Source organism: Glycine soja, chromosome 8 (assembly GCF_004193775.1).
Source record: "Glycine soja cultivar W05 chromosome 8, ASM419377v2, whole genome shotgun sequence".
Lineage (NCBI taxonomy): Eukaryota > Viridiplantae > Streptophyta > Magnoliopsida > Fabales > Fabaceae > Glycine > Glycine soja.
The window spans coordinates 18,465,530-18,488,586 of record NC_041009.1 but is presented as its reverse complement, the minus strand read 5'-3'; the positions used below and the strand labels follow the sequence as shown (position 1 = coordinate 18,488,586).

General features: G+C 36.2%; 1 protein-coding gene and 1 pseudogene across 2 annotated transcripts; both read left to right on the top strand.

Annotated features, from left to right (window-relative positions):
* Nucleotides 1-1,600: 1,600 nt before the first annotated feature.
* Nucleotides 1,601-13,965, top strand: LOC114422557. 2 transcript variants are annotated; one of them, XM_028388975.1, is made up of 12 exons: nucleotides 1,608-2,467; nucleotides 2,537-2,741; nucleotides 2,863-2,938; nucleotides 3,070-3,205; nucleotides 3,321-3,425; nucleotides 7,587-7,667; nucleotides 9,769-9,858; nucleotides 9,966-10,031; nucleotides 12,278-12,334; nucleotides 13,325-13,402; nucleotides 13,478-13,525; nucleotides 13,640-13,965. In XM_028388975.1, exons 1-12 carry the CDS (start codon nucleotides 1,736-1,738, stop codon nucleotides 13,709-13,711), a joined length of 1,746 nt encoding a protein of 581 aa, XP_028244776.1. In that variant the 5' UTR covers nucleotides 1,608-1,735; the 3' UTR covers nucleotides 13,712-13,965. The 2 variants fall into 2 exon arrangements, with proteins under 2 accessions (XP_028244777.1, XP_028244776.1); XM_028388976.1 differs by lacking the exons at nucleotides 12,278-12,334; nucleotides 13,325-13,402; nucleotides 13,478-13,525; nucleotides 13,640-13,965 and adding an exon at nucleotides 11,263-11,904 and having other exon boundaries at nucleotides 1,601-2,467.
* Nucleotides 13,966-19,840: 5,875 nt separating this feature from the next.
* Nucleotides 19,841-20,500, top strand: LOC114423980 (annotated as a pseudogene).
* The last annotated feature ends 2,557 nt before the right edge of the window (nucleotides 20,501-23,057 follow it).

The window sequence follows — 23,057 nt, the reverse complement described above, 5'->3', positions numbered from 1 at the left end:
GAGTATAAATAATTGAATCAATCTTCGTGGAAGGAGTAAAATTGTAAAATTTTATTATATAGTGTATTTTTTTTACTGCAGTATACTGTGTATTAAAATTATATAATACTGTTTATGTTGGTAGCACTTTCCTTATTCTTTTGCAGAATATATCTTTCTATTATTTGATATTAAGGGATTGATTTTTCGAAGTTATACCGAGTTTTCTTTTTGGTTACACACATTAATGTTAAAATTGAATATAGGATTGCACGTCTAAGATTTTTTTTGCCACTCAAATCATTTAAGTGGAATATTACATTGAACTCGGGATAGTATTGCATGTGCAACACTTTTATCTAATTCTAACTTGGGTGATTATTGTAGTGTTAGATTCATATACTAAAGAATTGCAAATTAAAGAAAAATTAGAAAAAAATGAATTGAGCATAGACGTTTTAAAAATAATAAATTTTAGGGTGTTCTTATAATACCAGTTCAAAAATGTTAGACACATTTTAATAAATTGAATAAATATTTTATATTTCTAATATAATAAATATTTTTAACCTGGGGTATGCGATATGCAGTTAAGGCAAACAAAGGGGCTTTGACAGATTGTTCGGTTTTTGGATTTTTTTAGACTAAAATTTTAGTGTTTTTATTTTCACCAAATTTTAATTTTGGTTTTCCTAGTTTTCAAATTTTATAATTTTAGTCATTATGTTAATTTCAAATGTTTATATCAAATGTTTATAGTCTATTTTTAAATTTTATAATATTATGTTAAGTTCAAGTGTTGATCGTCTATTAGGTGATATGATATATCTAAAATGAATTTATTAAAACGTAAATATAAATATTATTTAATTAAATTAAGTAAAAAAAAAAGGGAGAAGGGTTGGGGAAAAGGGAGAAGTGTTGGGAAAAAAGGGATTGACAAATTTCTTTAATTTTTATTTTTATTTTTAATTAATTTTTACTTAATTTAATTAAACAATAATCATATTTATATTTTAATAAATTCATTTTAAAAGTGTTATGTCATCTAATAAACAGTCCGTTTGAACCCTCATAGTTAGAAATTAATAGAAGGACCTAAATTGCAATGTTTGAAAATGAGAGAGATTAAATGTTGCATTAAAATTTTAAGGATCGAAATTTTGTGAAAATAAAATGAACAAAATTATAATTTATATTGTATATTAATATAAACTATAGAACAGTTGTAATTCTCTTTTTTCATATTATATAATATATAATATAAATATATTTGCCTTTAAAAAAAATTCCAACAATTTCTTATTTTTATAATAAAAGTATTTGGTAAGCTTAAATTTTAATTTATTTTATTAATATAATAAAATTATAATTATAATAAAATAAATTAAAATTTAAGCTTATTATGATTATTGTTTAATTAAATTATAATTATCATGTTTTTTAATAAACCTATAACAGTTGAAGAATTTCTCCAATCCAGGCCGAATAAAAGAGAAGGTTTTATATGTGGAAGCACTGAGTTCTCGATATTCCTGGCTGTAATGTAATCCAAAATATGTGGTGAAAATTATTCCTTCTCGTTTACAGGTCTACGTGTCTGCTTCTTAACGTATGAAGCAGACGGAAGTCCAATTGCTAATGCAGAAGCGCGGGCCACACATTTTCTGGTTCATATGTACAAGAAAACAAAGCCAAAACTAGCTGTGGAACTGGAAGCACATTCACATTCACATGCAAAAGTAATAGCTGCTAAATGATGAACGCCGCAACAGCAGCTAATAGCAGTGTTTATTCACAGACACAGTGCAGACTACTTTCCTCGGATCTTCGAAGTTCGATTCCTTTCTTGAATGAACGCAAGTCACGGTTGGTGGTAAGGGCTGGTGGTCGTCCTCCTCAAAATATGGGCAAGGACGATGATGAGAAGCAGCAGCAGCGTGTCACACAACAACAACAACAACAACAACAAGAACAACAAGCACCTCCGCCCGTGTCTCTTAGCCTGGACGACGTGAACCCCGTAGGACTGGGTCGAAGATCGCGGCAGTTGTTCGATGAGGTTTGGAGAAAGTTCTCGGGATTGGGTCAGATTTCTAGGACAATACGGTCGGATGATCAGGAGGCTCTGGATGCCCTTCTGGTCCGAGAAGGTCCGATGTGCGAGTTCGCAATCCCTGGCGCTCAGAATACTACTGTACTCGTTGTTGGTGCCACCAGCCGCATCGGTCGCATCGTTGTGAGAAAGCTCATGCTCAGGGGCTACGCTGTCAAGGCTCTGGTAAGGAGGGCAGACCAGGAGGTGCTTGAGCTCCTTCCAAGGTCTGTAGAGATAGTCATTGGGGATGTTGGTGATCCCGCCACTGTCAAGGCTGCTGTTGAAGGTTGCAACAAAATTATATATTGTGCCACTGCTCGCTCTGCTATAACTGGGGATCTCTTCCGCGTTGATCATCGAGGCGTTTATAATCTTACTAAAGCATTTCAGGTCTCTCCCTCCCTCTCTCTCCACACTTTCACAAGGAATCTTTACTTACTTAGACTTCTTCATTTTCAGGATCACAGTAACAAATTGGCACAATCACGGGCTGGGAAAAGCAGCAAAAGTAAGCTCTCGATTGCCAAATTCAAATCTGCATCGTCACTCAATGGATGGGAAGTTCGTCAAGGAACTTACTTCCAAGATGTAGTTGCCACAAAATACGATGGTGGGATGGATGCTAAATTTGATTTCACTGAGACTGGAGATGCTGTTTTCTCAGGTATATCTTATCTGCTAGTGGATATTAATGAACAATACCGACAAATTTCGTAATATATGTTGCTTATAATGGTGACCTCTGCATTTTCACTTTTACCCCTATATTTCCATACTCATTTCAGGGTATGTCTTCAATAGAGGAGGCTATGTGGAACTATCCAAAAAGCTTTCTCTGCCACTAGGTTATACTCTTGATAGGTATGAAATATTAGATGGATGACTTTTGTAGATAAGATAGCCATCCGGAATTTTTCTGTATAATTGTATTTTTCTAAAAATAGGAAATTCTTTCATGCATTCAAGCATAATAAGTTCATCAATAATGATAGGTACGAGGGTCTGGTTCTTTCTGTCGGTGGCAATGGAAGATCTTATGTATTAATTCTAGAAGCTGGTCCTTCGGCAGATCCAAGTCAGAGTAGATTGTATTTTGCAAGAATTAGTACAAAAGTGGGATTTTGTAGGGTAAGAATTATTTTCCTTTTAACGAATTATGGTTTCTCTATTCTTACTTCGAAATTTCATCTTTCTTAGCACTGACGAGAAGCTTTCATATCTCCTGTCCGTATTACAATGACAGGTTAGAGTACCATTTTCATCATTCCGCCCAGTGAAACCAGATGATCCAGTGTTAGATCCTTTTCTTGTGCATACTTTGACCATACGCTTTGAGCCTAGAAGACAGGTTCACTTCCTTATTGTTTTGAATTCTCTTTCTTAAACTTAGCTTGCATTTTAGAACCTGATATTTGTCTTAGTAATATAAATTCCATTTTTGCAATATAATTCCCCAACAATTCTCCCTCCTTTCTTTTCCAAATATCTGCAAAATAGGTCTGAAGAAGAAAAAAACTCATAAGATTACAGAAATTCAATGCTCACAAGAGAAATCTAGAGAAATAACCGTAGCAACATTTCTTTGCAATAAAAGGTCCTTGCAGTTTCCAAATTCCTATAACAGGATTTTTATTGAGTATTGGTGTCCAAAATGAAAGCCTAAACTGTATAAGGAATTATAACATTCCAAAGGATTTAGGGCTGAATTGTGAGTGGAGGGGCTCATTATTTAATAATGGAAAACAGATTTTCAAGATGTTAAAAATCAATTTTATGAAAGATCAATAAATAATTATAATAAATGAAAAACTATTGAAAGTTCTCCCATTTGAGGCTTTTTAAATTGTCCATGCTATATGAACCAAGACTTTTGGAGTTAAATAATTTCAGGACAGTAGTTAACAGACTAAAGTGCAATACATTGGGAAAACAAAAATGTAAATTAAAATTAAGAGGGAGTCTATGACTCTGTCTTTTTGTTCTAAGAGATTGTGATCATACTGAAATGATTAGATCCTTCTCGACTTCTAATATAACTGGATCATATTTTAGGAGAAGAATAATTGTTTAAAAATGTCTCCATCTCTGAATCAGTATCTGTTAGGGATGTTGGCCCAACCCAGGAAAAGGAGTGGAAGGTGTATACTAGGAGAAAGAAATAATAGGCTGGACATTATTGGGGCTATTAAATAATAGTAATATAATAAAGGGAAGTTATGGAAATTAGGGTCATTATATACATTTAGGAATGCTGCACCTTTGGACAACAATTAAGTTTTATTCTTACTGATTAACTTAGTCACTCAGTTGTAAGGAGACAATCTCCTTGGACAGCCACACGATAATACTTATTCTCTTGAGTTTTTCCCGCTAATTCTCCTTTCGTGCTACCATACAATTATTGTTCTTTCTTCTGTGCTCTACCAATTTGGTTTGACCTGCCAAAGCGCCTACATCCTAAGCTGACTGCTAGGTATTGCGGCCCCTACTTGGTGCTGATAAAGGTTGGGGTAGTGGCTTTCCAACTTCAATTGCCAAAACATGCTTGAATTACCCTGTCTTCCATGCGTTGCAATTGAAGCGAGCAGTGGGTCATCATCTAGTGGAGGCAGAATTACATCAGGAGTTACAGCTAGATCCTATTATTTACTTGCCAGCTAAGGTTTTTGCTGAGAGTGTGGTCACGCGGAAGGAGGAGAAGATACCTCAAGTCCTAAATAAATGGCAAGGGAAAACTCAGGAAGAGGCGACATGGGAAGATGTATAAGTCATTCAGGACTAGGACTAGTTCCCTGAGGACAAGGTTATAGTTGGGGAGGGAGGTATTATTAGAGACATTTGCTGAGCTGAGAGAGACCCAACCTAGGAAAAGGAGTGGAAGGTGTGTACTAGGAGAAAGAAATAATAGACTGGGTATTATTAGGAATATAATAAAGGGCAGTTAGGGAAATTAGGGTGATTATATATATTTAGGAATGCTGCACCTGTGGACAACAATTATGCTTTATTGTTACGGATTAACAGAGCCACTCAAGTAAGGAGACAGTTTCCTTGGTCAGCCGCTCAATAATACTAAAGGAGAAGACAAAATATGATGAATTATTTCTCATTATTGTTATTCTCTGTACATACAGATTTTATAGCCAAGTCTAAGGTACAGAAAGGAAATAAATCTCCCCAATAAAGATACAAATAAAGACCGATTCCTACCTAATCTGTGTGGTCCATAAATCACTCACTATCCAAAAATAGTACAGAATTAAATACATAATTTTACTGATATTTGCATACATGTGCAAAAGTTAGTTGTAATGCAATGATTGTCTTGTTTTTTTTATCATTAAAACATAGAGTTGTTTGTTTTAAACTTAACACTTATTAATGCTCCCCTATTGTCATTCGAGCAACCCGAAGTTAAGTAAGATTTGGCAAAGTGTATCATGGCTAATCTAACCAAATTTCTATTAGTGGTGTCTCAATAAAGAAATGAGAGATATCCTTTAGTAAACATAGGTTTTAATTGATTTCTACCTTTCTACTGTCTCTTTGTGAATTGGAATCTTCTTAAGATCTTCTAACATTAAGTCAATACAATGAGCTGCACAAGGTGTCATATGCAATCTCTTCCTTTTCTCCATCATGATTTCTCTAGAAGCCTTATAATTTGCTGCATTGTCTGTGACAACTTGGACAATGTTATCTTCACTAACCTAGTCAACAACTTCATTCAACATGTTAAATATCTTATTAGATGTCTTAGATATGTGTGATGTGTTGATAAATTTAAAAAAAAAAACAAAAATAACCTTAGGGCTATTTACCAGGAAGTATGGCCCTACTCCTCTTTTTGGTCTATCCATTTGTCATTATGGTGCATTCCGATTTCTTTCAACAAGCTTTATGCTCCTCCAATGCCTGCTTGGTTAAATCTACTTTTTGTTTCAAATATTTGACTCTAATCCATGTAGGATGATGGCTTAAATCCTAACCCATGTTGAACAACCAATTCCAACTTCTTGTCAAATTCTTCAATCTTTGTCACATTGTTATAAAATAACAGAAATTTCTTGACTAGCTTCCTCCCTCAAATTATTGAAAATGTTACTGATGGTGTATTGAGTCCCCACTCCTCTTCCCTTAAAAATATTTTCATGACTCCCAACCACTTATTGCTTTGTATCCTTTCTCACCACCATCTTCTACATTTTCTTTGGGCCTTGGTCCTCCCTCATACCCCCTTAATTTTTTCATTAACCTTTCTTGCAGGGTCAAGTTTACCACATTCGCTTCCTCACCTCATCACTGATAGCTTTGCAAGCTAAAACATCCTTCTGTATTCATGCCAAAAGATGTTTCCATGTATAACCCCTGATAATGACTCTTTAATAGTACTTGCACTTGATTTTTCTAGGATTACCATCAATTGAAACACCATGATTCCCTGCCACATCAATTCTACTTCCCGGAGCATTCTTGATCACTTCGTAACTGCAATACCTAGATATAGAACCAGCTACGCTATAACTACCAGTGGCTTCCCTAGCACTAGACATTTTTCTCAGCAAATGAAACAGCAACATAAACCAGAAAACAAATGTTTCAAGAACAAAACCTCCATCCATGGACCATGATTACAGAACTGCAACCAATAACCAACAAGCCTTCACGTACAAGTCCAAAACACATGTTTCATAAATGTAGCAAGACCAACACTCAAACGCTAGTTCAGAATAGGGAAGAGAACAAATATCAGCTCCGATTGGCTACCACCAGCTCATAGCAGGGAAGAGAAGTGGATAACAGAGATCAAAGTTTGAAATGGAAGAGATGAGGTCAAGAAAGGGAATAGATACCTTTGGAGTGTTTCCAGTTTAAAGTAGAGGGAATAGAACACATAATGCCTTTTCTTAAATCCGGGTTGCAAAATCCAACCTGCTGGGTCCTGGGTCTCAAACTCTATGTGAAGCACTAATTCCATGTTTTTGTAAGTTTCCCCAATGATCCCACATTGGTCCTACAAGGTTGCAATCTTACATGAACTTGAGCTCAGAGATGCAGAAAAGATAAGACTTGTATGGCTCTCCGTGCAACAAATAATTAAGCTAATTCCTGTGTAGTATTAATTCTAGCTATTTCCTAAGAGAGAAGTTCCAAGACAGTTTAATTCAATTTGTTATGTCCAACACAACTATTTCCTAAGGCATTTAACTGAACACAATTTTCCACACTTCCTAAGGTAGACCCATTTTATTGGAGGCTCGGTAACAGCTTCCTGCTTTCCAACCTTCCAAAATTGAGGTCATTACCTTATTATCTTGTACATATTTTTAATGCCTATTATCTCCCTTTCCTGTTAAATACCATATGAACTTCTAAGCACGTGCAAGAATTTACAAAGGTCCCCGATTTCCTTATTTTTTTAAAATACTTTTCCCTACATGAACTTGTGTTTTATTTTTAAATAGTGTATAATTGTCGAATGCTGATCCTCTATTCATTTTTGTTTCAGAGGCCTGTTGAAGGAAATGCAACAATGAAACAGGATTTAAGAAGCTTTAAGCTTATATTGGAATATATTAAAGCCTTGCCTGTAAGTACTTCAATGCATTTTCTTTTAATTGTGGCATAAGCTACAATGTTTTTATACGCTTGTCTAATTTCACTGTATATGTATTGTAAATCAATTGTTCAATTGATAATTACAATGGTAGTTGTTAGATGAATGAGGATAAAATAGTTATTCCCTTTTTTTTTCTACTTGAGATAATAAAGTACAAGGATTTCATCAATAGTATGGAGTATGGGCTATAAAGGATGAAATTTGTTTATTTTATTAGAATATTTATTTTTCTATTTTTTTTAAGATGTGGTTATTCTTATAAATGTGGATATGCTTTACAAAATATGACTGTTTTATTAGAATTCTTTGAAGTATTTTTGTTGAGCTACCCACAAATGTCCATTCATGCAAACTTCATTCCAGAAGTACAATTTTGGGCATAATGGGGTGTGTTAAGATCCCACCTTTGCTAGGTATATGGCAAAAGTAATTCTCCTACTTTAACTAGCTTTTGGAATTGCATTAAGCCCAAAAAGGATGAATTTGAGGACAAGATAAGTGGTGCTATGCATTGCTGTCCTTCAAGTCCAAAGGGCTCTTGTGCAAGCAAACATGTTGGAAAATATAAAGCCATTTATATGTCTTAGCCTAATAGTTTAAGTTTTTGGATAAAGACTCATAACTTGTTCTTGTATCATATTTCTAACATTAAATTGCATAATACTCTTTGAAATTTACGCTTTTCCCCTTTATTAATATTTCACCCACCTCTCTCTCTCAGGTTCAAGCTTTTTTAAAAACCTTTTTAGTTAAATAGGTCAGGTCATAGACCTTAAGAAAAGCCTATTAAGCCTGATAGGCTGGCTTATTTAGCAACAATATTTTTTTAAAAAAATTATTATTATTATGATATATAATATTATAGTTATTTCAATGAAATTGCGAAATTATTTTAATGATTTGATGATTTGAATCATTTTAATGTTTGGAATATGTTGATTCCTATAAGCGTAAATGAGTAGCAGGAATAAAGGCTCTTTTCTTTTGGTGGAACTCAAAAGACTTTGGTAGCCTATCATGTGTAATATCAATAGGCAAGTTTTGGCCACATCTTGTGGTGTAAAATTGTCGTTTTGTTTTTAATGAAAATCTTTGGCTTTGTTAAAGGAAAAAAAAAGTAAATAGGAATGCAATGCATCCAATTTTGGGTAACTTAGGAATAACATATAAGTCGTTGTTTCCCACTTTAATATTTCAACGAATAATAATTTTATTATCATACAATAATTTTTTACACTTTGTAATATGAAACCGACCTTTAAATAGGCTAACGGGTCAAGCCGAACTTATATAAAGGCCAGGCCCAGGTCTAAAAATAGACTCGTGACGGGTAATAGGCCCAAACTTAGGCCATAGAAATATAAAGTAGGCCAGACCAAGCTTAGGTAGGGTTTGGCCTGACCCAACCCATTTTCTACCCTTGAGTCACACTATATTTCTTTATCAATGTTGATTACATAGGATCAATTTAATAATGAGTAATAAAGACTAAATCCGTATTTGTTATCTACTAATAAATAAGAAAATAAAATATAATCTGATAATCAACATTGTTTGTCTTCATTCACTTGGAAGGTGACATACTCAAGTTTTTTGTGCTGCTAGTTTTCAATTTAAAAAACTTGGTCTGGGAATCTTGTAATGCTTGGCATTTGTTTGTCCTAGTTCTAACAACTTGAGCCAGCTTTTGTTGAAACTGACTGTGCCCCTTTCCCCAACAATATCACATGATCACTTATTAGTTATTATGCCTCTTTTTCATGTAGGATTTGAGGTATATTGATATTCTAGAGCAAGTAATGAAGTGATACATTATCATCTATATTATTCAAATTACTTATTCCAAGAAAGCTATTGTCTCGTGTATTGTTACTGGACTGTGTGAATAGTACTTGTACAACATATATTCTTTCATTGCTTTTTTGCAGATCTTATTATGCTTTATGCCAACAACGTGAAAAAATAAAACATAAAAGACTGCTTAACAAGGCATCTAGATGATTTATGTTCTTCAGTGATGTTAATGATACTTTATCCCCTAATGTAAATTCTGCATGTGAATATACTGCAGACTGGGCAAGAAACCGATTTTGTATTAGTTTCATGTTCTGGACTAGGAATTGAGCCTTCCAGGCGGGAGCAGGTTCTTAAAGCCAAGAGGGTTGGTTTCATTTATTTGTTTGATTTTTTACCTTGCTGAAAGTTGCTACTTTTGTTCCCTTTTATTTTCGGGGTCATGTCTGATCATGTCAATGTTGAATTCTCCAGGCTGGTGAAGATTCCTTAAGAAGATCTGGCCTTGGATACACAATAGTCCGTCCTGGTCCATTGCAGGTAAAGTTTCTATTGCTGCTCCTAGGTAGAACATGTGATTGATTTAGTTGCAGAAATTAGCATTTCTGTGACACCTGGATACAAGGGAGCCACAAAAAAAAAAAAAAAAGTGAAATGAGAATGTGTGACTGCTTGAAACCTGCAGTAAACCAAAAAATGTCTTGGGGAGACAAATTGGCGTGTCAACATCATTGATGAAAGAACCCTCAATGTCTTACATTGTATCCATAACTGTTCTAATATTCACATTCTCATGCTATTCTCAACATAATTATCATGATATCCATCTACTGATATCTTTTTCAGATATTATTGGGTCAACAACACATATGCATGTACACATGTCTATTCATCATTGGATTTCACAAGTACATCAACAATTCCATCATATATATATATATCCCATCAATGGGTGCTTCAACAAGCATCCTACATATATTGTATAATCTGGCCCACTACATCATTCTGCATACAATGTAAACATAGAATTGATTCTATCAGCAGTAATAGAAAGATAATACTACTAGCAGTTTCCAAGGAAGTACAAACCAATTCCAAACCAATTATTGGCATGAAGCATCTTAAACAATGATAGGGGCTTCCATGCCATCACACAAGGACATCTAACAAACTAACTACCTCAACCAAAATATACAAAACGAACCACACTAGTCCAGCAAATCATGCATGGAGGGAATCCCCCGCCTGATCTTCCTCCAGAGGGGAGATGCTGAGAGAGTTCCCATCATCACCACTGCTAACTTCACTAGCACAAAAGGATAAGTCCCCAAATAAGAGAATCACATAAACATAACAGAACAAGTAATAGTACATGGTTCCTGTCCAGTCGGAGCATGAGTAAAACATTGCCTAACTCGACCATTGCAAATTGTAAATGTACTCCCAAGTGGTATGGTAATTATCCGTGTCCACTTTCCAATTTAATGCCCCTTCACCAGATTTTTTTTTACTTTAATAAACAATTATTGCTTTTGATCCCATAAAAAATAGGTGTTGTCCCCTAAAATACTTTTTTTTAATAAAAGGATGTGAAAAATTATAAAAGATATAAGAGAAAATAAATTGATACTAATTTTACTCACTTTACTCTTTTAAATTTGTAAAAGCTTTAAGTGTTTTGGTTTTTTTATTATGAGATTGTGTATTTTATAAAAACTTATAATATTTTTTGTCTTTGAAAATATTATAGACTATTTCTTTGTCCCTACAGAAGTTTTTTGGATCCACCACTAGTAGTACATAAGAATTTCTACAGATGGATTTCTTCGCTATGATTCTTTATACAAACTTTACCTCAATCAGTAAGAGAATAATACTTCTTCCTTTCATTAACTTCTTACTGAAGTCTTAGTCGGAGACATAAATGGATGAGTCCTAGTTGTTTCTTGATACCTTTTGGCCAACATTCCCTGCAGCCTACAAAATCATAAATGAATTGAGTCCTCGCTGGCTCATTGGAGCATTGCTGTTTCATGCAGACGAGACATATTCTCTGGCTTGACAAATGTTCATGACCAAAGGCTTCCCATGCTGTCCTGCACAGAGGCCAGTTTCTCAATTGTCACTATATCTATGCGGCTATGCCTCTTGTGTTGTTTTACTCCTTTCCTCCAGGTTGGGTTGGCACTTGGCAGCGCAGTTGTGGTGGCCAGTCACAGATGGTGATAAAAAATTGACAATTTTTTTTCTTAACAGCTTTATCCACTCTAATTTGTTCTAAAACTTTGAAATTAGCATCTTTGTGATCCCCTGGCTTTAAATGGTTACTAAATTCAGTGGTTGGGTCATTTTCGAGAGAGGCTAGTATATGCCATTTCTACTGTGTCTAATCAATGTCAGGGTCCTTTTTAGGCATATATATATATAAAAAGCTTCGTACCCCATTGCCCAGAGGCTCTTCGCTATGCGAAGGTATGGAGGAGGGATGTTGTACGCAGCCTTACCCTTACATATGCAAAGAGGCCGTTTCCGGATTCGAACCCATGACCAACAAGTCACCAAGGCACAACTTTACCGCTGCACCAGAGCTCGCCCTCCATATATATATATATATATATATATATATAACGGAAGGTTTATTACATAAATATTTAAGACTGCTAGATTCCAGTATAACTTTCCATTAGAGTAAATTATTAGTGCCTCCAGTAAGCTGAATGTAATGTTGTAGGTTTTATAATTTTGGTGTTCTTTTCTTGTCAACTAACTTGCAGTTTTTCTGACAGGAAGAACCTGGAGGGCAGCGTGCTCTAATATTTGATCAAGGAAACAGAATATCACAGGTTAGTCTATTTTTGTACTAAAGGAGGGTTAGCAACACACTTTCTAATACTCTCTTTCTTATTAGTTGAAATCTATGAAGCTTAGATACAGAGTGTGACACGGGTGTAGTATACGATACAGCGATATGACAATTTTTTTAAAATTAAGGATACGACACGTCTTGGATATGTTAATAAAAAATTGTAAAAAAATATATATTGATGTAAAATAAAATGCAATAGTGCTGATGTTAAAATGCAATTATGCAAATGCTCTTGATTGCTGTTAAAACATTGCAAATATACAAATCCTACTTTAGCAAACATTGCAAACACTTAGAAAAATAAACCCCTCATCAGAAGAACATCTAGAACTTGTCGAAAAGGAGTTGTCATGCATGAAGAAGAAGGAAGGGGTATATCGAATTTTTGTTTAAGTTCCGAGAAGAGAAAAGGAGTTCTTTTTTGTGTATGCTTGGACTTTTTTATTTTAAAAATCCTAGAGTTAAAACAAGAAAATAAAATAAAAAAAATTCAAAAGTGGTTCAAGCCATATTAGAGCCATGCCTAGCCACCTTGAGCCCTATCGGAGCTGTATCCCATCTGTATCCTATATTTTTCTTAAAAAATTTAAATAAAATTGGATGTGTATCGGGATGCGTCAGGTACGACACTGATACGTTTCCATTTTTGAAATATCGGGGCATCATATTGAAATTCATGTGGGTCTCGCCGGTTTGAAAATAGGATCCACCAAATAATAGGAAATTAGACATATTTAGTGAGGCCCGTGTGAATTTCACCCAATAAGGAGAGAGCTCATGAGAAGGGGAGTGTTAGAGAGAGTAACTAGCATTTCTCTTTTGTACTATCATTGTGGAAGCCATTTTTTTTAGTTTTTTTCTTCTATTCTTTATTTGTTTTACTTAAGTATTTCAAATACCTGTAAAGTTGTAAACCCTTATAGAAAATGACGATCTCAATAATGCTAGTTGTTAAACATGTTTTTAGGGCATCAGCTGTGCTGATGTAGCTGATATATGTGTGAAGGCACTACATGATACAACTGCAAGAAACAAAAGCTTTGATGTGAGTAAACCCTGTTCGGTTATAAGATTGAACTTTGATTCAAACGAAACTAAACCTCTTCAACCATGTCTGTAGGTATGTTACGAGTATATTGCTGAGGATGGAAGGGAGCTTTATGAGCTGGTATGTGAACAATGATTAATCGTAGTTTTGTAAAGTAAAAAAATAGGATGAAAATCTTATCATCTAGTCTGCATTTATGGAAACCGGTTATTTTTGTGTCTGCTTACTACTTAGGTTGCACACTTGCCCGACAAAGCAAATAACTACTTGACACCAGCACTCTCTGTCTTAGAGAAGAATACCTGATCATCCCTTGTTGAGACAAAATACTTCCCAGAAGATTTCATAAATTTGCTACCTACGTTCTTCTACTTCTGCATTGGATCAATGCAGAAGTGATTCATGTAACTATTTTTCCTGTATATATATTCTTGTGTAGCACAAATCTACGACTTGAGAAATTAATTTATTTATAAATTCTTCCTTTGAAAATTGGAATTATACAAAAAATATAGATTTCAATAGTTAAAATGCATCATACAATCAATGATATGGATATATACATCTCGCCTTGTATAATGAAACAATAGCTTAAATATGATTTTGGTTGCTATAAATATACTCATTTCATTGACTTTTTAAATTTAGTTTTGATTTATTTATTTTTATTGGTAGAAATTAAATATATTGTTAAAAAATTTATAATAATTCATGTATTATGTTGAATCAATTGAAATTTGTGTCCTTGTTTTAAAAGTGAGCACTTAACACTTTTGGTCTTTTGTCAGGATATATTGGGAAAGATAGCTTTTTTCTTATCTAAATTATTTAAATTTTATTATTAGTAGGTTTGTCTAAATAATTTATATAGATAAATTGAAAAAATTATAGATAATAACATTTTTAAATAATCTATAAACATTTTCTTATACAAAAATAACATAAATTTTATAATTAAATTATAAGTTTGGATCAGTTTTGTTGTAAAATTTATTTACAAGTTTTAAAACTATAAAATATGTTTTTGTGATTATTACTATTTTTAACATAATAGAATTTTTATTATTATCTTTGCTTTAGATTTTTTTCAGCTTCTACTGAAATATTTCTTGAATGTTGTGAAAATGATATTCTTAAATGATTTTTTAATTAGTTCTTTGATGCTTTTTTTAAAAAATAAAAGGTATTTAAAAAGTATAATACTTAATATATTAAGAAAATTTAACTATATATTTTATGGAATCATTTTTAATATTAAGATTCCGTAGATTACGGGTGGCAGTGAAACCAACATAAGATTAGAAAGAGGATAAGTTGTAGCGCTGGTAGCATTGCCAACCTGCAGGAAAGAGTTAAATTCAAAACAACACCTTTTGTGATGACTGATTAAATACTTAATTCAACACTAATTACATTGCATGCATGCATCGATCAACAAACAGGTGCTTTACTCACACAGGCAAGCAACTCCTCGTCTGCTTCAAACTTTGTCATGTCCTCCACCTTTAAGCTAACATAAGCCTCTATGCCACTGTCATTCCTTGTGTCTATAAACACAACCAGATTATTAAAAGTTAATTATGTGAAGTTTTATTGAGCTAAGTTGAAAGTATGAGATTTTAGATTTTTCCAAAACTTAGTTCGATGAAATTGTGATACCGAATTCGTTAACCGTTGGATCGTCTTCAAATTTTTTCTGGATGTTCCTAAGATATGTTTCTACAGTTTGACCGTTGGGATCTTGAAAATAGTAACTTTTGGTCTCCCGCTAAACGAGTAAGGCGCGCTAAGCGCAATTCCAACAGAGGGGAATTGCGCTGAGCGGCCCAAAGCTGCGCTAAGCCCAATTCCAATCGAGAGAAAGTGCGCTGAGCGCCTAGAAGGTGCGCTAAGCGAGCCCTAGTGCAGAGGAGGCTGTGCTAAGCCTAAATCCTTGCGCTAAGCGCTAGAAGTGGACTTCGACTTAGCGAGACAGACCCGCTAAGCGAAAGTTGCAGGTTATAAATACGTCCTTAGCGTGAAAAACACAATTTTCACTTTCCTCTTCCCCCAAAAATGTCTCCCAAACCCTAAAACTTTATTTTCCACCACCTGAGACCACCGATGGCCACCGTGAGCTGCCGTTAGACTCCCACACCAAGAGGAACACTTTAATCGGAGCAGAATCCTCAAAATCCTCCTCAAAGATTCGATGGAGAAAATCCCTCAATCCTCCATTTCATAGTTTCTCTGAGGTAATCTTGACTTCTAAGCCTTCTCCTAACTAGTTTGAGTTCCTCTTAGTGTCTCCTATGTGTTGGGTACTGTAATAGGATGTTTTTACACTTCCTTTGAAAAACCCTAGAGAATGAGACATTGTAAAAGTTATCTTTTTATAACCTTGAGGTTATTTTTGCAGCATTCACTGAACCCCGGTCACATTGGCGTGATCGGAATTTCAAAATGATGTCTCCATTTGTAGAACCCGAAATAACCTTCAGCCCTTTTATGTTTTGACAGTGGTATTTGACCCCGAATGTTACCTTTGACCTTGTTTTTGAAATCCATACTAAATTCCTTTCGTTTTGGTGTAATAGAGACTTGCGTTGGACCAACAAGCGCGAACGAGAGAGAGACCTCTAAGTGACGCAAAGAAGAACTAACGGAGAGCTCACGATAGGTGAGGGGAGTTATTATAAAATTTACCGTTTTGACACCATAGTTAGGGTCAGGGAACCTAGCTATGAGAATATCTGCCTGTCCCTGTTGCATGCTGATTTTCTTTAAAGAAAAACTATGTTTTTAACGAATGGGATGCGATATATCTATTGTTGATGAATAACATTATTGTTTATTAAACTTGTGTCGTTTGAAGACCTGAGAGTGTGAATCTTTTAATTGATATGTGGTGATATTGATTTGAGATGGCGTTGTTAATAAAGATCATGTCAACATGAATTGGTGTTATTGTTGATAATTATGTGAGTATGAAATGAGGTTGTTGTTGTTGTTGATAACGTCATTGAGACGAGATGACGTCTATGTTAAGAATGATGTGAAAATGGAATGTTGATTAACGTTGGAAATGCGTTGACATGTGCATGTTGTGTATGTTCGTGGGGGGCGAAGTGCACTGACCTTCCAGGGTCTTTGGCACTTTCTTTGGGCCACGTTCATACATTGGATGTTGTGTATGTTCGTGGGGGGCTAAGTGCACTGACCTTCCAGGGTTTTTGGCACTTGCTTTGGGCCACGTTCATACATTGGATGTTGTGTATATTCGTGGGGGGCTAAGTGCACTGACCTTCGAGGGTCTTTGGCACTTGCTTTGGGCCACATTCATATGTCGTGTGTAGTGTATGTCATGGGGGGTTAAGTGCACTAACCTTGTCGGATGGCCCAGACGTGGGTGACAAGTGTGGTTAAAGAATCTAAGCATTCCTGAGGGGATGCTTAGGCGCTTTAATTGGTCCATGGTCTTTGGCACTTGCTTTTGGCCATGTTTATAGCTCATACGACACAGGAAATAGAATAACTGTGGCAGAGTGTACTTTGTACTGAGGGGGCTTGTCACCTGGTAGGGAACTTCTTTTGGCCCTAGGCTGATCACCTATGGGGGACAGTTATGCGCACAATCGGGTGGTCTCGACGAACTCTACATGGTTTCCTAAGTGAGAGTGTCGTGTGGACACACTTAGGTTATTTCCTGGGATTTGGTTGTTGGTACGTACCACATTGCATCTGAGAGTTGAGTCAGGTGCATGCATCATTCTGTGCAGTCTTGATTAGATCCATGGATGGATGATGAGTAATTGTTGAATATGGATGATGAATAATTGTTGAATATGGATGATGAATAATTATTGAATGTGGACAATGAACAATTGTTGGATGTGAGCGTTGAATAATGAATGTTGTGTAAGCTCGTGATGTTTGCTTATGTTTACTTGCTAATTGTGGTTATTTGGATTTAACATTGGTTCTTTTTATAATGAACTCACCCTTTCAATTTTGTATCGTGTGGTTGATACCTGTGATGATCGCGAACCTTGTTCGTGGGAGCAGAATGACAGCAACAGGGTGCAAGGAGTAAGATTCTGGTGAGGGGCTGCCAAGCCGACGTGATGACGTTGGCATTATTTTTGGGAGAGAGTTGTGTTTTGTAATCAACTCCTCCGTAGTTGGTTTTCAAGTTTTACTTTGTTGGGTTAAAGATGTAAAACTTGGATTTTAATTATATTTATGAACAGATTTAATTTATGTTATGTGTATGACGTGTACCGAGTTACTGTTTCTATATAATTATGTATATTCACTTAAGTAATGGCGTGTTGTGGGGTGAATGTATGTTGTGACAAAAATTACTTCTATTTTCATAAGAAAATGAAGGTAGTTCCTTTTTATAAAAATTGAAATTATCACATAATAGAGTGGTGATATCGTAGCGACGAGGTGGGTCGTTACAGTCTCCAATTTCGATTTTAGTCACCCTTAAATTTATTTACGAATTTAGTCCCCCAATGATGTCGAATCCTGTAAATATGATCTCCAAGCCCAAATTTGAACGTTGATTGTCACAAATAAACATTAACGACCACGTGTCACATTCTAATTGGATGATGAAAATGTTAGAACTGACTTTTGGATGCACCTTTTCATGTCCAATCAGAATGTGACACATGGTAGTCAATGTGAACTATCCTTAAGGAAATCTAGATGCTCGTTTCCATCTTGGAGTTTTTTCAAATAATCCTTGTCAATCTTGTTTATCTAATCCCTTACCTGTTTCACTAGCTAGGTGCTCTCTAGTGTTAAATGAGTGAATTGTCATAGAGATTCGGTAGTAATTGCCAAAGGAATTTCGAGGCAGTGGTGGTTCCTTCTTTGGACGCAAGTTGACTGTGTGAATCACAACATATGTTCTCAGTGGACCAGTCACTACCACATAACAACTCCAAATGAAAGCAGATAAGGCTTCTACTCGGCTAGGGTGCTTCTCGTTTTCTGAGGCATATCTTGCCCTAAAAATTTCAACAACATATCCGTCAAACACAAACATTTTCCAGATGTGTTCTACTTCATGATGCCACTTTGAGGATCAAACCCATATATATTTTTTGGTGGGAAAAGCTTAGCTGAAATGAATTGTGTCTGTGGATTTGGCAAGATAGCTTGTTCTCCCTTGCCCTTAGCAAATTGTTAGGAATTCAAAACAAGGGACCTAGAATTCAAGGTCTAGGAAGCCTCCAAAGCACAAAGGAAAAGAGAAAGAAAGTATATATTTCTTGTCTACCTTCTTACACGATACATAGGTATTTATAAGCAGCATATAGGATGTTGTGTGCAAGATACTACAATAACAGAAATGCAAAAAATAACAAAAAGGAAAATGACAGACAATAGGTAGACAACATCTTCTGGCTAGCCAATGCTCTCAAGTCAGCTCAGCACTCAATAACTGAATTTGTTAAATGAAATCCTTTAAATGCCTTGATGGATTGATCTTCCTTTGGGGCCTCTCATTCGTGCCTATGCTTGTAGTATCTTGTGTTATTTTCTACATTTCTATTATTGTAGTATCTTGCACACAACATCCTATATGCTGCTTGTAAATACATATGTATCGTGTAAGAAGGTAGACAAGAAATATATACTTTCTTTCTCTTTTCCTTTATGCTTTGGAGGCTTCCTAGACCTCGAATTCTAGGTCCCCTTATTCTGAATTCCTAACATCTGGTGCTTTCATTGAGTTCCATGGCTGATTCTACTTGTTCCAAGTCTAGTATTGACCACATCGAAGAGGTCATCGTGAAACTCACCTCCAATCAACTCAACCTCATCGCTACTTAAAACTCCATGTCCACCAAACTAGACGAACTTCTTTAGAAATTGGCCCATCTCAAAACCAGTCAACATTCGCCCATAGCTTTCATAGTGTCAACTCCATCGCCGTTGCAGCCACTCAAAACAACTATCCACCACCAACTACCCCTACATTTGTACTACTCTCCACGAGACCTTTTCCCTTCTTCACATGCCCACACCCATCTCCACAATCAATTTTAGAATCATCATCAGTATCTTATAAATTAACTCATTTTTTGCCCTTACACCCAAAAGCTCAAAGCCCACTATATCAGGAGGGAACCATTTTGGAAAAACAACATTAACATTCAATTGTTGTGCAATGATGAAACTCCTCACTCTTATGTTTGTGCCTTGTTGTTCCTCAAGCAATTGGATGTCTACTTCATCTTATTTGATGGTTGGCTAGCTGATGCATGCCAACTATTTGATGATACAGGCTAGGTAGCATATGTGACATTTGTGCGCCCCTTTATCAAGTGGTTCTATTCTGGTGATATAAGGAGCAAAAATTTGGCACATTCCCAACCCAATCCACATGAAATGCTTTTACATCATCCTACATTTCATGATTCTACACATCAAAAAAGGATGTTGGATAAGAGAGCTGCAACTCTGTTTTGTGCCACATGGCCATGTGTGCTATTTGGGAAAGATGGTATGATGTCTATGGTTGTTAAGTCTACGACAAAGGATTTTGTGAAATGTGCAGTTGTTGATGGAGGAGAGCTCAAGTCAAGGTGAATTTTGAATGTTAGAGGGAAAAGTGCTACACTACCTTCAATTACTGAGAAGGATTGAGATGGCATCATGTTTGGAGTGGATAACAAAGTTGACTTATATGTTGTTTCCTTTGTTAAGGATGCTAAAGTTGTTCATGAACTGAAAAATTATTTGAAGAGTTGTGGTGTTGATATACATGCCATCGTAAAAATTGAAAGTGCAAACTCTATACCAAATTTGCATTCAATTATCAGTGCATCTCATGGGACTATGGTTGCCAGAGGGGATCTTGGCGCTGAGCTCCCTATTGAAGAGGTTCCACTTTTGCAGGAAGAGATAATCAACCTATGTTGTAGCATGGGAAAGGTTGTTATTGTGGCAACATATATGCTAGAAAGCATGATTGTTCACCCAACTCCAACTAGAGCAGAGGTATCAGATATAACAATTGTTGTTCGAGAAGGTTCTGATGGAATAATGTTGTTTGGAGAAACAACTCATGGAAAGTTCCCACTAAAAGCTATGTAAGTAATGCACATTGTAACATTGCGAACAGAAGCCACTATACCAGGTGGTAAAATGCCACCTAACATTGGTCAAGTGTTGAAGAACCACATGAGTGAGATGTTTACATACACCATGCAACCATGATGTCTAACACCCTTAGAACCTTAACTATTGTCTTCACTAGAATGGGTTTAATGGCTGAAGTGATGTTTCTTGACTACATACTTATTGTAACAGACAGAGTGGCAGCCATAGAAAATGGTCTTCTCCCACACAAAGCAACACCTCTGTTTGATAAGCTTGCATTTGAGAAGACACAACAAGCACTAGGTGGACATGTTCCTATCCTATTACTAGGAGACTTGTGGAAGAGATTTGTTTCTCATATATAGGAATTAACAACCTTGTCTTGCATTTCATTCGTTGTAGCAATGGTGCTTATTGTTCTTATTATATATATATATATATATATATATGTAGTGAGGGGTTTGAACTTGGTGCTCATTTGGCAGCTTAACCATCACTATCACCTTGAGGACAAGGTGTTTTTCAATGGCATAGGGGATGTTAGGAAGGGAATAATGGCTCAACAAGATACTACAAGCAAGCATAGACACGAATGAGAGGTCCTAAAGGAAGATCAATCCATCAAGGTGTCTAAAGGATTTCATTTAACAGATTCAGTTATTGGGTGTTGAGCTAGCTTGATAGCATTGGCTGGTTAGAAAATGTTGTCTACCTAATGTCTGCCATTTTCCTTTCTATTATTTTCTGCATTTCTGTTATTGTAGTATCTTGCACACATCATCCTATATGCTACTTATAAATACCTATGTATCATGTAAGAAGGTAGACAAGAAATATAAACTCTCTTTCTCTTCTCCTTTGTGCTTTGGAGGCTTCCTAGACCTCAAATTCTAGGTCCCCTTGTTCTGAATTCCTAACACAAATGCTGCCCAACAATTGAGGAACGTGAAAAATGTCAAACCGTCTACAATCTGGTGAGAAAGGCAAGCTCTGATTGCAATTCCACCGCAATCAAAAGCATTAAGCTGAACACCAAATGTGATATTGGTGATATCATCTAGTAGAAATGGAACCAAATGGTTGAGTTCTCCTGGAACTACTGGTTTGTGAATAACGTCGACAACTTTGCACTTCACTTAACTTTTAATTAAGAAAGGATACCCTTGTTGTTGCAGTCTATGAAAGTAATGCTCCTATTGATGACTCGCTCGGCAAGCGGGTAGAAATGGGTTCAAACATCAGACAAAGATTTCTTTAGCTTTTCGGAAATGTTGATTTGAGTTTGAGTGGTACCATCGCATATTAAGTACAAGAGAGCCATGGGGTTATACACCATGGGAGTGACTGGTACAAACAACCAGAGAAGCTATGCTAATGCGCTACAAGATAAAAGGTAAGGGATAAACTCTTCTGCTTTATTCATTCATGCATTAGCGTATTTATACATGAAATTGATACTAGCTACAGAAGGAATGATATTTTGTTACAACCCAAGATGTTGTCCCCTGATACCCGACACAGCTAACAACCTCACTCGTAATTATGCAAGTATGTGGGCCTCGTGTGAGTGCGTGCAGATTTGCGTGTGGGCCCTTGGTATTCATTTGTACGTGGCTCCTGCGTAATGGGTTGCAGTGGTGAATTGCTATCAATACCCCCAGTCCGAAAACAGACCTTGCCCTCAAGGTCATAAATGTCTTTAAGCTGTGTCCAATACTCCCAGGAGGTATCTTCAAGTGCTAACCCGGCCCATTGGACCAAGACCTGTGGAGTGGGTGACCGAGTGGACTCATCCATTTTCCAGTCCAACAACTGTAGTGGGCGCACTATTGGATGATTAGCAGTGCTAAATGGTGGCAAAGTAGGTACGTCCTGTGGAATGGGACCATGATGGGCTTTTAGAAGGGAAACATGAAAGACTAGGTGGATCTTCGAAGTGGGTGGCAACTCCAGGCGGTATGCGACATTGCCCACCCGTGCCTGAATCCTGTAAGGTCCATAGAACCTTTTGGAGAGCTTAGTATAGGCTGGTTGGAGTAAGATCTGATGGTAAGGGTGTAAACGGACGTAAACTCAATCACCAATGTTATAGGTGAGATCCCACCTGTGTGAATCAGCTAAGTGTTTCATTGACGCCTGGTACTTTTGTAACCTGTGTGTGAGGGTTTGGCGAATGACATCCCGCGAAGTGCGTATAACGTTTACTATTTCCACAGTTGAAGTTCCGGCAGAATAGAAAGACGGAGCTGGTGGTGGAGTTCCATACATAATCTCGAAGGGTGAAAAACCAGTACCACTGTGGACGGAAGTATTATAGGACCATTCAGCTAGCGACAGAAACTTGAACCATTGCTGAGGATGATCATGGACGAATGCACGTAAATACTGTTCGAGAACACAGTTAATAGCTTCCGTTTGGCCGTCTGTTTGCGGATGGTATGTTGTACTGAAACGTAGCTTGGTTCCGCTGATACGAAAAAGCTCTCGCCAAAATCCACTGATGAAGATGGGATCCCTGTCTAAAATGATGCTGTGGGGAAATCCATGGTGC

Excerpts from the sequence above, each read along its gene's own strand:
- LOC114422557 (XM_028388975.1), top strand. The coding sequence starts at position 1,736 with ATGATGAACGCCGCAACAGCAGCTAATAGCAGTGTTTATTCACAGACA. Across the intron at positions 10,032-12,277 it reads TCCGTCCTGGTCCATTGCAG|GAAGAACCTGGAGGGCAGCG; the intron begins GTAAAGTTTCTA and ends TTTTTCTGACAG. Across the intron at positions 12,335-13,324 it reads AAGGAAACAGAATATCACAG|GGCATCAGCTGTGCTGATGT; the intron begins GTTAGTCTATTT and ends ACATGTTTTTAG.